Source organism: Muntiacus reevesi, chromosome 17, assembly GCF_963930625.1.
Source record: "Muntiacus reevesi chromosome 17, mMunRee1.1, whole genome shotgun sequence".
In the NCBI taxonomy this organism is placed as follows: Eukaryota; Metazoa; Chordata; class Mammalia; order Artiodactyla; family Cervidae; genus Muntiacus; species Muntiacus reevesi.
Genome location: NC_089265.1, coordinates 36,324,296 through 36,338,652, shown reverse-complemented (window position 1 = coordinate 36,338,652; position 14,357 = coordinate 36,324,296). Strand labels below are relative to the sequence as shown.

Sequence of the window (14,357 nt, the reverse complement as noted above, 5' to 3'; positions counted from 1 at the left end):
TGGGGGCAGGAGGAGAAGGGGACGACAGAGAATGAGATGGCTGGATGGCATCACCGACTCGATGGACATGAGTTTGAGTAAACTCCGGGAGCTGGTGATGGACAGGGAGGCCTGGCATGCTGCGATTCATGGGGTCGCAAAGAGTTGGACACGACTGAGTGACTGAACTGAACTGAACTAACACTGAACACAAAGAACTGGGGAATTTGTCTTTGTACTCTTTGGCCAAGATCCCAGAAGTCCACATAACTTACCAAACTGGAGGCAGTGGAAAAACTGACTTTTTGATTATATAAATCCATTAATTTAGTCACATTTCTAGTAAAAATGGGGTATTACTTTTTAAAAAGAAAACTAGACCTTAAATAATATAAGCTAACTAGATTCCTCATTCATTCAACAAATGCATATTGAATACCTGCTGCCGCTAAGTTGCTTCAGTCGTATCTGACTCTGTGTGACCCCATAGACGTCAGTCCACCCGGCTCCCCCATCCCTGGGATTCTCCAGGCAAGAACACTGGAGTGGGTTGTCATTTCCTTCTCCAATGCATTAAAGTGAAAAGTGAAAGTGAAGTCACTCAGTCGTGTCTGAGTCTTCACAACCCCATGGACTGCAGCCCACCAGGCTCCTCCGTCCATGGGATTTTCCAGGCAAGAGTACTGCAGAGGGGTGCCATCGCCTTCTCCTTCTACCTACCGTGTACCAAATGCTGGGGTGACAATGATGAAAATGACTAACAAGGTCTCTCTCTTTTTAAGGAAGACAGGCCTTAAATAATTGCATACAAAGAATTTTATTACAGCTTTGAAGGAGTTCCATGTACTTCTCACTCCGACCTCAATCTGAGTTAGTACAATAACATGATGCAGGCTGGCATAAGGAAAGAGAGTTATGTAATACATAATGAGAGCATATATAATGAAACATTAAGTCAAAGAGAACATCTGGGAAGACCGTGATGTCTTAAACTTTCTAGGAACTAAAAGAAAACTACAGTACAGAAAGCAAGGAGGAAGGTCAATTAAAATGAAGCTGGAGAGTGACGCAGGCACAGACTGAAGATCCCTAAGTAGGGAGGAGGGACTTTAAGGTTCACCATACCACACAGAGCTTTGAAAGTCATATTAGGATTTTGATTTACGAGTTAGAAAAGAATTGGTTAATAAGTGACAGCCTTCACTGGGAATAAAGTGAGTCATAAGTAATTAAGTAAATTAGTTTCTGGAAGTTGATCTAGAGAATTCTCAGACAAAAGATGAACGGTTTTAGATTTTAAAAGTTGAGTAGGTTAATAAATCCGTTTATTGCACACCTGTATGTATGAATACAATGCAATGTATTTAAACATCACCCACTTCTCCCTGAAATCCAACCACTGTTTCTAAACTGACAAGGAAATGGGGAAGGTGACTAGAGTACAACATACACATGATTAGCAGTGTTACTGCCTTAGAGTATAAATATAGGCTTTCGAGAGACTTTAACAACTTTCCAGGAATATTTTCACTGCCCTCTTCATTTTGATAACTAATAAATTTCAATGTAGTTTCAAAAGAAGTCTTTAGGCCTACTCTTCCCTACCATCTTCAACCCTGGCCTATTTACTCCATGTGATGAGGTTTAATAATATCACTACAAATGGAATGTGGACGAGTATACAATCATTATCCCAAATAAGATAATGGATACAAACACTGAGTAAATATAAAATCTACCTTTTATTTAAGATGAGGCAAATCTGAAATACCATAATGTTAAACCACAAGAGTAAGAGTAACAAACATTGCTTTACCATGAAATTTAAGTAACTGCTCTGTACTGAAAAATATGCAAAAAAGGAGGGAGTACTCATAAATAATTTAAAAAGGTGCTCGCATTTGTCACTCTAAACTAAAAAAAAATTCATGTTTTTAAATATCATTTTGAAAAAGCACTATGAACCAACCCCTCAATGTAAAAATAAATGTATTGGGGGAAGTTAGGGGAAGGGTACCTGAAACTTCTCGTACTATCATTGCAACTTCTTCTGAATCTAAAATTATTTAAAAATAAAAGGTTGAAAACATATACTTGGCTTAAGATTACTTACTTTAATCAATGTAGAATTTAGTAGTAAATTAAGAAAAAAAGTTAAAACAATGAAATCCAGAGTGAAATTTTAAAGCAGAAGTCATGTAAAGTTATGCAAAAAGGACTTAAAGCATTAGGTTCAAATACTGAATATACCATCTACTTGGAGAAGGAAATGGCAACCCACTCAGTGTTTTCGCCTGGAGAACTCCATGGACAGAGGAGCCTGGGGGTCTTAAGTCCACGGGGTCGCAAAGAGTCGGACATGACTGAAGCGACTTAGCACAGTACATACCATCCACTAGCTGAGTGACCTACAACACACCATTTAAGCTTTCAAGATTACTGTGAAAGTCAAATGAGATATGTGGAAACAAAGTTTGTAAATTGTAAAGCTTTGTAAAAATGCTATTAGTGATTCAAATTTCCTAACTTAAAATTCCTTTTCGTAAAGATCTGTCCTCATTTCATATCATGTTATCTTTCAACAGAACAAGAACGCACTTCAAAAATGGTATTCAAACAAGGAAATACAGCAACTCAGTTTATTACATGCAGATTCTTCTGCATTGATGCTAACAGTTCACTGGTCCAAAATTACTAAAATACTTAAAAAACTATACATTATGTAAACAAAACATAAATAAGACAGCATAGTTCTTTGTACATATAGTTTAGTACAGGTTGTTAAGGATTTAGGGATATGTACAATTTTACACAATGGACTGCATTTTCACAATGCATAAATATATATATATCTATTTTTTTACAGAAACAAAAATATTATTCCACTAAAGACACAGAATATCATATTGGAGATATACGCTGCAACAGTCCAAATTCAAGAAGAAACATGTCAATGCAAGTGTGCAAAACCCTAGCTTATTCCAAACTAGTCAAACTTGACTGTTCAATTTATGTCATACAGACAGGTAAATCCTGTTTATTTTAAACAAATAACCTTTGAAAACATACTCATACCAATGAGTGAAATGGAACAGATTTTTCCCTCCCTAAGAAAAACAAAGCCTTGTTGCAAGCTAATGAAGATACATTAACACACACACAAACTATGTATAGTATGTTTTCAACAGTATAATAAACAGTTAAAATTTTTATGGGAGTCAAAACAATGCCCCATTATTTAAAAACTGGCTCGTTTAGTCTAAATTCAAGATGCAGCTGTGTCAGGCTTCTCTAAGCCAGATGACTGAAAAGCAGGGAAGACAGACGCAGGATTTCGACTGGCAGATACAATTTGAGAGAGTGATGGAGAGGCTGAAGAAACCTTAGATGGTGGAGTATTTATGGTATTCAAAATGGCTCCTTCTGGGCTGACCAATAATTTTTTGACTGATGTGTCCAAATGAAATACTGAAGTGTTACTTGGCAGTGGAGGATTACTAGAACAAATGGCAGAAACTAAAGATGTCTTAGCCAAAAGAGTTGCTGGAGGAGACTTAATTACTGAAGTCAGTGACACTGTTGGTACTGGAGGTGGAACAGAAACTTTAGCAGTCGGGTTTATGATTTGTGGTGCTGTAGGTACTGTGGATAGAGAACTTGCATTCCCAAGAGAGTTTACAATTTTTGTAGAGCTTTTTAGACAATGTTTTACAGGTTGCCCACTTAAGGAATTATTTGATGCTAGTGTGATCTTCTGGGCCAGGTTATCTACTGGTGTAGGCTGAGTGCCTTGGGCATTATTAAGAACTAAGGGAGGTCCATATTTTGGATTAGTAGATATAAGAAGAACATGGCTGCCAGCTCCAAGACCTTGTGGTGGAACAATAAACCGGGCTCCATTAATCATGATCTGAGTACCAGGCGCCAAAGGTGTACTGGTATTGATGACTATTTTTTGCTGAATACAAGGTTCACTGAACTGACTCCCTATTACACTAGTTACATTTGATGGTGCTGTAGCAGTGTGAATGGCAGTGACACCTGGAGTAGAACTGTAACTAGGGGTTGATTTTAAGAAAGAAGGGGACATTTGCTGGTTTGGCAGAGAAGCAAAATTGGAAATGTTAATTATTTTACCTGGATTTGGTGAAAGGGATGGCAATTCAGTTTGAGGTTTATTTGTGTTTATATTTGTTGGCACTGTAGTTGAAACCCCCGGTGACTGAAACTGGACCGAAGTCCGAGATTGTCTTTTAGAAAGAGATACAGAACGTGTGGCTCCTGGTGCTGTTGCTGCTTGTGGAACTGTGTTGATTGTTTTAGGGGACACAGTCACAGGTGTAGGCAAGGCAACCGTAACAGGGATTTGCAAAGCTGATGTTAAACATTTCGGAGACACTGTTGGTTGTGTAGTTGAAATCAGAACAGATGATGCAAGATGTCCTGTTTTCACAGTTGATATAGCCACAGTGTTTCCGAGATTTGACGTGCAAAGTCTGTTTGACAAACTAGGCATAATTCTTGAAGAGGTATCATTTCCACTGACTAAAACAGGAGGTCGTGTCCCAACTGAGGCAGAGGTTGAGGTCACTGAAACAGAACCCAAAGATACATTTGCTCCTGTTCCTGAAAACATGTTTACTGTTCTTGAAGCAGAAACCACTGATTCATTAACAGGAGTAATATTTTGACTCATAAAATTTGAGCTTACTGGAATTGAACTGCCACTTGTTGACAATGGTAAAACATAGCCCTTGCTACTTTTTTCTTCTCCTTTTGAGGTTACATTTTGCAGTATGTTAATTGATGGCAGAGCAGGCACACTGCCTGAAGTATTAACAATTGCTTGGCCTATGTTTAGCCCAATTTTCACATCTTTTATCTGAGACACAGTTGGTGATGAATTTATTTTTATTGGTGTTCCTACTGTAGATGGAATTAGTACTATCTGGGGCTGTTCTGGAGACTTAACATATGTTTTACTCAATGGAGAAGGAAGAGCTTGTTTTAATGGTTCTGCTACAATGGTTGGGGTTGAAGTGCCACTGGGAATTGCAGCATTTATAAAAACTAATTTCTGGGCAGAAACACCTGGAGATGTTGGTGCTGGTGCCACATTAATCGCAGTTCCACTGCTAGAAGAAAGAACAGATGGAGCTGACACCAGCATAAGTTTCTGCACTGGAGTCCCACTGATGGTATTTCCACTTGCTGCTGCTGTTGCTTCTGATCTTGTAACAGGGTAACTTTTTGTGACATAATCTACTTGTTGATGTTTCGCTGGTGCACGAATAACATTTGAATTGGTTTGTCCAAAATTTCCTGTTGATATGCTAATTACACTTACTGAACTATTTGCTGTTGATGGTAATAGAGTACTGGAAGAAACAGAGGACTTTAAGGGAGAGGAAGGCATGGGTGAAGTTTTATCTATCGTATGGCCCAAATTACCACTGCAGGAAGGTTGGCTTAATGTAAATTTAAGATTTTTCCCCGTGGATGGATTAAAGCCAGCTGGAATGGAAACAGAAGTAGGTGCTTGGCCAAAAGATGGGAGACTAGATGTAGTGGTTGTTCCAGCTACCGACGGAAAAGCAGATGATGAGGAAACTGATGACTTTGGTACCAGAAATGCCTGAAGCTGAGGAGCAATAGTAAAAACTGAACCTGAAGATAAACTGCTGGGTGAACTCTGATCTGGATTGGTCTGCACTTTTACAACTCCAGTGTTTCCACCTCGTGTCCTAACAAGAATTGACTGTGAATCTCTTATACACACAGTTTTCAGTTCTTGCTTTGCTTCAGAAGAATCAGAAGTTTGTTGTGCAAAACAGTTGAGGGAACTACTGGGATTTGTAGATCCATTTAGTGTTGTTGCTGGTAACTGAGGCTGAACTGTTGAGGAGGTGGTGGGTGAAGCAATGGGCTGTGGGAATGCGGCGGCTGAAACTGCGTTCTTGACTTTTCCTGCCTCACTCTGGCTAGTCTTAACTGGTGGTGCTAACAAATTACTTATGGAGGTTACAGGTGTCAAAGACTGTGGTCTAGCACTACTCACATTTGACAAAGGGGTAACTGTCTTGTTGAAAACTGTATTAGATAGTTGGGTAGAAACAGTTCCTGTTGGGTTGACAAGAACTGATGGTAAAGAGGAGTTTACATTTGCTGTCTGTGGGAAAGATGAACCATGTTGTTCTGTACCTTTTTGTTGAAGTGGTGGTATTTCTTTTGCAACTGCTTTCCCTTCCTTGTGCTGAATCACAAAACTCTTAGGCAGAATGAGAACCTGTTGCATAATTTTTTCTCCTGATTTAGGATCTAGCATAGGTTGCATCTGAATCTTTACAGAGCTGTTATGAAGATCTATGGGCAACCACTGACCACAGGGCATTTTGTATACCATCTGTAAAGGACCTTTTGTACTGGTGTGGCAGGTCAATGCTGGCTTTATGGGGCTTGCTTCTGGAGGAGATATAACTGGCTTTTCCACAGCAGGGGCATTTCTACCTGTGGAAGGGGGCAGTTGATTTGTTAAGGTCACTTTGTTCCCAATATTCTTTGCAAGCAAGGCCTGAATAGGTTTGGTCCCTTTCTGGAGAGTAGACACTGGTGTTGAATCCAATGAGGCAAACGACTCTGGAAACAGTGGCTCTGTATGCTTTGATTCATTCAAACAGTCCATCTGCACATCACCTTCTACATTCTCAACCACTGTCTCATTTGTGCTTAACTTAGCTTTCTTCCTTGGGGAAAGCTCTTTTGTGCTATCATCCAGGTAACTAATTTGCTTGGACTGTCGTTTAAGTGTTTTAGGCAGTGTCTTTAGATCTTTAGAAGGCAATTCCTTTTTCAACAACTTACTTCTGGCCATAGGAAAATCTATTTCTGACAATTTCATATCATCTGAAAATGATAAAAACAAGCATTTTGTTTATATAACACAACTGAATAGCAATGATAAGATCAATTATAAAAAAGAAAGTCAATCTTTGAGCCAGCAATTTATTAAAAAAACTGTAGTGTGATTCAAAAGTCTCAGTACCATTGATGGAAATTAAGGTAAGGAGACCTTTGACATGGTAATCCTGATATTGTAACCATTCCCAAGAACAACATATTATTAATGAGGAAATTATTTTTGGTCAGATTCTACTGTCAATACAAGTGTAAAAGGAAACTTTACAACTCGAGATACTGAAGCCAGCAACTAGGGCTCAGAATTTAGAGTAGACTAGTACTCTACTAGTCTACTTTTCTCCTTCTAGACAGAGAAATCTTCATATCAAAGAGAGATGTTTCTCCCTATTTTCTATTTTTTTAGAGAGAGACTCTAAAGAATAAAAAACATTCATTTTTTCTGCTGTTCAATTATTCCTACAGTAAAAAATTTATGTTCATATCTGGTCAAACTGGACCGATGAGAAGTTATACCTTTTCAATTCACCAAAGACATGAAATGTAATAGGTTAATACATTAAGCACAAATTTTCATACCTATTAGATAACTAAGGAAAGTTATTTAACTGGATTTACAGAATAATATAATCTGACAAATGGAAAGGAATTAAAGATAATCTTATCCAGCCTCCTTTTAAGAATGAGGTGTCCACTCTAGTCTCATTAGGTCATCAACATAAAAAACAAAAACAAAAACCACTTCATGATTATTAAAGAATTGCCAAGTTTCATTTAAGCAAACACCAGATATATTGTTTCAAAAATAATAACAATAAAAAGAAGAGAGTACACCTATTTCAAAGGGATTGTATATTAACGATGTGTGGTCTCTACTGAGCAATAACATGCCTATAGTTTGGAGTCAGATACTGGTTCCAGAAACTCCTAGAACAGTAATAATGACTCCAAAGAACCTTTAATAAGACATTAGCACACCTTCAAACATAATAGATTTCCCCAATAAACCTCATTAACCAGACTATCTTCTATCTCCACAAAAGACTAAAATTTCTCTTTGTGCCTGTAGTGTTGATTTAGAGAAAGTCTGAATGCCTACCTGAATCAAAATGATCCTTCTCCAGGATATCTAGAGGTTCTGTGGTGTCTATAGATTTGCTACTGATTTCTACTTTAGGGGTTTCTCTTCCAGGATCTCCTTCACCTTCTTCACTAGTCCACAGTTCTCTAGCAAATTTATCATGGTCAGGCTGTCTTCTAAAGTCATCATAGTCTTTCTTTAGGCGACTCCTGAAATAAAATATTCAGCATAAAAATACATATGTGTTAATCTCTTGGAGGCTAAAGTAACTCAACATTTCAAACTATTTATTTCAGTATTTTCAATTAAGTCACTAAACCTATGTTTTAAACAAGTGTGTGTAAGATTTTTTTAGAGAGAGACTCTAAAGAATAAAAAACATTCATTTTTTTTCTGCTGTTAAATTACTCCTGCTGTCCAATTAATCCAATGATGATTGTTCAAGAAGACACAACATAGGGTATAGGCATAGGAAACTTAAAGATTGTATCTGTAAAGTATTTGCACATACCACCCACTGTCATTCTAAAGGCTACTGGGAGACCTATTAAATGTGAAAATGTGAAAAAGATTAACTTTTTTTTCTAACTGCACTGACAGAAATAGACTTGAAATAGTCTTAAAATTCACTATAATATTGTTTAAAAGGTCACTTAAAAGTGTTAATCAAAAAATTCTAAGAAACAGTATCTATTATTTTTGACTCCTGCAAGGAGTAACAACAAAAATAATCCTTTGTTTAATACTGAAAGCAATCCTATCTAAACCTTGGGTCTCACTAGAATTTTTTTTTTTTAATTAAGTATAGGGAAACAAAGCTGGAAAGTGATTTTTCACATAAAAACATAGTACTTACATTTCTATGACATTACAAGAGATAGAAACATTTCCAAGTGATTGCATGGTATTTTAGAAATCCTTTATTATTCATTTGCTTTCAATTGAGTTTCTCTATTCTACTTTAACCTCTGTTTATTTTGTTTGTTTAAAAAAATCTGTACATACTTTCTCCAATTTACTTTTGTTACAAATCCCTATCTGTGCATACCGGAGTATAAATCTCACCTCTGTCACTTAACAGTTGTAAGACTTCGGACAAGTTTCTTAAACTTTCTAAGCATCAGTTTACTTGTGTGTACAAAGATACAAAGATACTTATAGTATGTGTGGCACATAAATATTTAACAAATGTTAGTTAATAATTACTCTCAATATATTTATGTTTCAATGACTGCTTAAGGGTTTTACAGAGCAGATGATAGTTATAAGATAATAGACTGGATTATCAAAGGATAACTAAATTTAATTTCCTTTTAGAACTATCTAAATGGGGATAGTACAAAGTTTCTCCCTTCTCAGTCTTCTTCTCACCTTGGCTAAAGACTTCACTCCTTATTTCACAGAAAATGGAAGAAGCAATCAGACAAGAACTTTCATATGCTCACACCTTGTCTGCAACTTAAAACCTTCATCTGTACTCGTATTTTCCATCTAACTCCTCATATTCTCTAAGCTAACCCCTCCACAACTTATGCATCCTCCCTCAACTAGTCAAGAATCTCCAAAGTACCTTCCATTGTCTGATCCATTTCTGCCTCTCTATTTGATCGTTTCCACCAGTATACAAACATGTTACTTCTCCCAGGAAGAAAAACAAACAAGGACAAAATTAAAGCACTCTCTCTTGACTCCAACTTGTCCTTCCAGGTACTGCCCTATTTCTCTGCTCTACTTTTACAGAAAAACTCCAATTCCTTACCCCTCATTCTCTTCAAAAGACAGACTTCTACCCTCATTTTCCTCAGTTCATCATGAGTAGTTTCCTTTTTGAAACTTTTTACCTGTTTCTAAGACATCACTATTTCTCTTGGTTATGCGCCTATCTTGCTGAATACTCCTCCTCAGTCTCTTCTGTTGAGTCCTACCATCTCCACCACATCTAAATGCTGGAATGTCCCAGGGTTCAGTCTCTCTTAACTGTGCTCATACACTAGACGATTTCTATTATCTCATAGCTTAAGTATAATCTATATTCTGACAATCCCCAAATTTATACCTTCAGTCTGGCTTACTCCCTTGAATTGCCACTCATATACTAAACTGCTTATTCAGTGTCTCCAATTAGATGGCTGAAAGGTATATCAAGCTTAATATGTTGAAATCCTAACTCCTCAATCCATCCCCTCCCCAAAATTCTTTGTTTCCTCTATCTCAACTAATGGCAATTTCATTATTCTAGCTGTTTAGATAAAAATATTGGGCACCACCTTTTTCTCATTTTTTTCTGATATTCCATATGCAAGTCTTAAGGAAATTCTACCAGTCCTACTTTCAAGATATATCCAGAATTCAACCACTCTTTGCTGTTTGCATTGCTACTATTGTCGTCCAAGCCACTATCATTTTTCACCTGAAGTACTGCTAAGCGTAACTGATTTCCTGCCTGTATCTTTGTCCCACTCTAATCTCAACCAAGCAGGCAGAGGGAATGCTTTAAAAAAATTCAGATCATGTAATTCCTCTGTTTAAAACCCTTCAAAGGCTTTTTGTCTCAGAGTGAAAGCCAAACTCCTTAAATTCCTATATGGTCTGGCTGTGTTGTTCAGTCATTAAGTTATTTACGACTCTTCATTACCCATGGACTGTAGCGTGCCAGGCTCCTCTGTCCTCCACTATCTCCCAGAGTTTGCTCAAATTCATGGCCACTGAGTTGATGATGCTATTTAACCATCTCATCCTCTGAAGCCCTGCTTCTGCTGAAGGTCCAATACTTTGGCTACCTGATGCAAAGAGCTGACTCATTGGAAAAGACGTGATCTGGCTACCTTTCTCTGTATTTCTTTGACTCTAGACTCTTACCATTTTCCTCCTCATTCACTCAGCTTTGCTTATTCTCACCCCTTTGCATTTCCTATAAATGTCAAACATGACTTCAACCTTAGAGCTTCTGCATCTTAGATATCCACATGGTTCTCTCCCCTTTTCCTTCAGGTCTCTTTTCAAATACCAACTCATTAAGGAAACTTTACCCAACACCCTGTAAAAGAGCAATCATCATCCCATCTAAACCAAGCATTTCTTTCTTTTTAAAAAAGTATTTATTTATTTTTGGCTGTGTTGGGTCTTTGTTGCCGCACTTGGGCTTTCTCTAGTTACGGTGAGTGAGGGCTTCTTTCTACTTGTGATGCATGGGCTTCTCATTGCAGTGGCTTCTCTTGTTGAGAAGCATGGGCTCTAGGGTGTGCAGGCTTCAGTACTTGAAACACATGGGCCCTAGAGCGTGGCAGCTTCAATAGCTGTGGCTCATGGGCTTCACTGCTCCAAAGCATGTGAAATCTTCCTGGACCAGGGATCAAACCTGTGTTCCCTGCACTGGCAGGTGGATTTTTAACCACTGGACCACCAAGCAAGTAAAAAACAAGCTTTTTTTTTTTTTTTCCTGTATAGCACAGTGAACTATTTTCAATATCCTGTGATAAACCATTATGAAAAAGACAACAAAGAATACAGTGTATAGATGAGTCACTTTGCTGTATAGCAGAAATCAATACAACATTGTAAATCAACTGTACTTGAATAAAATACAAGTAAAACATTTTAATTATAGGATAATTGCTTTACAATATGGTGTTGGCTTCTGCCTTACATTAACATGAATCAACCATAGGTGTACATAAGTTCCTTTCCTCGTGAACCTCCCTCCCACCTCATCCCACCCCTCTAGTTGTCACAGAGCACCTGATTTGAGTTCCCTGCGTTATGCAGCAAATTTCTACTATCTATCTATTTTACATATTGTAATTTATATGCAAAACAAGTATATCTTATTCCCTTAAACCAGCTTCATTTTTCTTCACAGCACTTATCATCATCTGACATTTGAGTTTGTCTGAATAGACATAACTAGTAAGGAGATTCAATCAACAACAACAAAATCTCTAGACGTTTCTCCAAAGACAAATTGCCAATAAGTACTGAAAATATGTACTCAATTTCACTAATTATTAGGGAAGTGGAAATCCAAACTACAATATATACAATATATACATATATTGTATACATACAATATATACATATATTGTATACATACAATATATACATATGTATACAATATACAATATACATATTGCATATATTATACATACATACATGTATATTGTATATATACAATATATACATATATACACATATATACAATATATACCACATTATACTCATTAGGATGGCTATTAAAAAACCAGAAAATAACAAATGCTGGTGAGGATGTGGAGAAACTGGAACTCTTGTACACGTATGATGTACACTATAGAAAACAATATGATAGTTCCTCAAAAAATCAGGTTTATGATGGCTATCTTCTTTGTGAAATGTACCTTCTATCATTTAAAATATTCGTCTTTGTTTCATTTAGAAAAAAATTGAAAGTAGAATTACCAGAGTTCACTTCTAGGTATACATCCCCAACATTTGAAAGCAAGGTCTTAGACATTTGTACACCCATGTACACAGCAGCATTATTCATAATAACTAAAACATGAAAAGCCTCTCAAATGACCCTTACAGATGAATGAATAAGTAAAATGTGGTATATGCATAAAGTGCAATATTCAGTTCAGTCGCTCAGTCATGTCTGACTCTTTGTGACTCCATGGACTGCAGCTTGCCAGGCATCCCTGTCCATTACCAACTCCTGGAGTTTATGCAAACTCAAGTCCATTGAGTCAGTGATGCCATCCAACCATCTCATCCTCTTTTGTCCCCTTCTCCTCCCGCCTTCAATCTTTCCCCGCATCAGTGTCTTTTCAAATAAGTCTTTTTTTTTAATTCAGTCTTTAAAAGGAAGTAAACTCTACAACATAGATGAACCTTGAAAACATTATGCTAAGTGAAATAAAGACAGTCACGAAAAGACAAATATTTTAAATTATATGATGTACTTAGAGTAGTCAAAATCATAGACACAGAAAGTACAACGGTGGTTGCTAGGGGATGGGGGAAGGAAGATACAGAGTTTCAGTTTCACAAGATGAAGAGTTCTGGAGATGGATGGGCTGAGAGAAACACAACATTATGAATGTTAAAAAAAAGCAGTATTAAATATACCACTGAACCATACACTTAAAACTAGTTAAGATGGTGACTTTTATTTGTGCATTTTACCACAATGAAAAAAATGGGGAAAAATAATATAAACCACACAGTAGGGGTTTTGTTTAATTAACATTACCTTGTCAGGACTTAGGAAATGCCATGCACACAGGTTCAAAAATATCTGAATTACAAATCAACTGGACACTACTAATTCCAGGGCATCTTCCATAATCATAAAAGTAAGAGTGTTAAACTAAGTAAAACATTTAATAAGGCTTTATTTACCTGTTTCTTTGAAAAGCTTTCATTAACTTTGGTTCCCATGGCAACAATTCGTTTAAAAGACGTATCAATGTACTATGTAATTCTTTTACAGCTTGCCTCCGATGATACCATTTGCCCTAAAAACACAATTTGAAAAGTAAATCCTTTGGATTTAATCTAGAAGTCAACACCAAGACTTATTTTCTGAGTAAAAAACAAAACAAAATGCCGATACCCATCAAATAAGTAATATCTCTTCTTCAGAAGGTTGCAGAAAGGAGAAAAATGTCCTATAATAAATCTTCTTCAATATACTTTAGAGATTTTCAACTATACAGGAGAAATCTAAAACCCATTTAATCAAACCAGGACATAAAAAGTTTTTTAAAGTTTTTAATTGGGTCAATTATAAATATTCAATAAATCACGAAAATGCATGTAAAGATACATTCACATAATTATGTCAATTATATGGCTCATTTCTGTAATGTTTCTGTAATTTTTCCAAAAGGCTGGGGGAAAAAAGAAAGAGAAAAACCCAAATTGTTATCATGTCCAAAAGCAGTCCTCTAACAAACTTCCTTAGGAAATTTTACAATTATTTTAAAATGTTTTAAAACATTTATTTTAAAATGTTTTAAAATGAAAAGCAAACAAGTGGTCACCATTTCCATTATTTTCATGCTATAATAGGGGATAACAATTTGACACCCCCCCCATCTACTAAGTATTATCCCAAGTATTTCATTCGTACATGGAGAGAAAGAGACAGGGAGAGAGAGATTGAGTGAGCATGAGTGTGTACATGAAATAGCAGTTACAAAAACCTTCTAAAGTGTGTGCATTTTCAGTCTTACTTAACAAATGATGAAACTAAGGGTCAGGGCGATTAAATGACTTGTTTAAAGGCTCTCTGACTTAAACCCATATCTGCCTGTTGGTGTAGTCCAAGTTCTAGAACTAGCTATATCACTACCTCTTAAAAACTGTATCACATAAATTCAGTCTGACACAGGTTACAAAAACC

The 14,357-nt window shown here is 36.6% G+C and overlaps 1 protein-coding gene across 4 annotated transcripts in view; it reads right to left on the bottom strand.

Annotated features, from left to right (window-relative positions):
- Nucleotides 1-1,319: 1,319 nt before the first annotated feature.
- Nucleotides 1,320-14,357, bottom strand: part of BRD10 (bromodomain containing 10) — a 105,192-nt gene continuing 92,154 nt past the window's right edge. The window contains exons 5-7 of one of the 4 annotated variants that reach the window (XM_065907717.1): nt 13,352-13,467; nt 7,994-8,184; nt 1,320-6,882 (exon numbers count right to left, since the gene is read on the bottom strand). In XM_065907717.1, coding sequence (XP_065763789.1) covers nt 3,245-6,882; nt 7,994-8,184; nt 13,352-13,467 — 3,945 coding nt within the window. In that variant the 3' untranslated portion in view covers nt 1,320-3,244. The remainder of the gene's footprint in view (nt 6,883-7,993; nt 8,185-13,351; nt 13,468-14,357) is intronic. The other 3 variants (XM_065907716.1, XM_065907718.1, XM_065907719.1) reach the window with 3 other exon arrangements.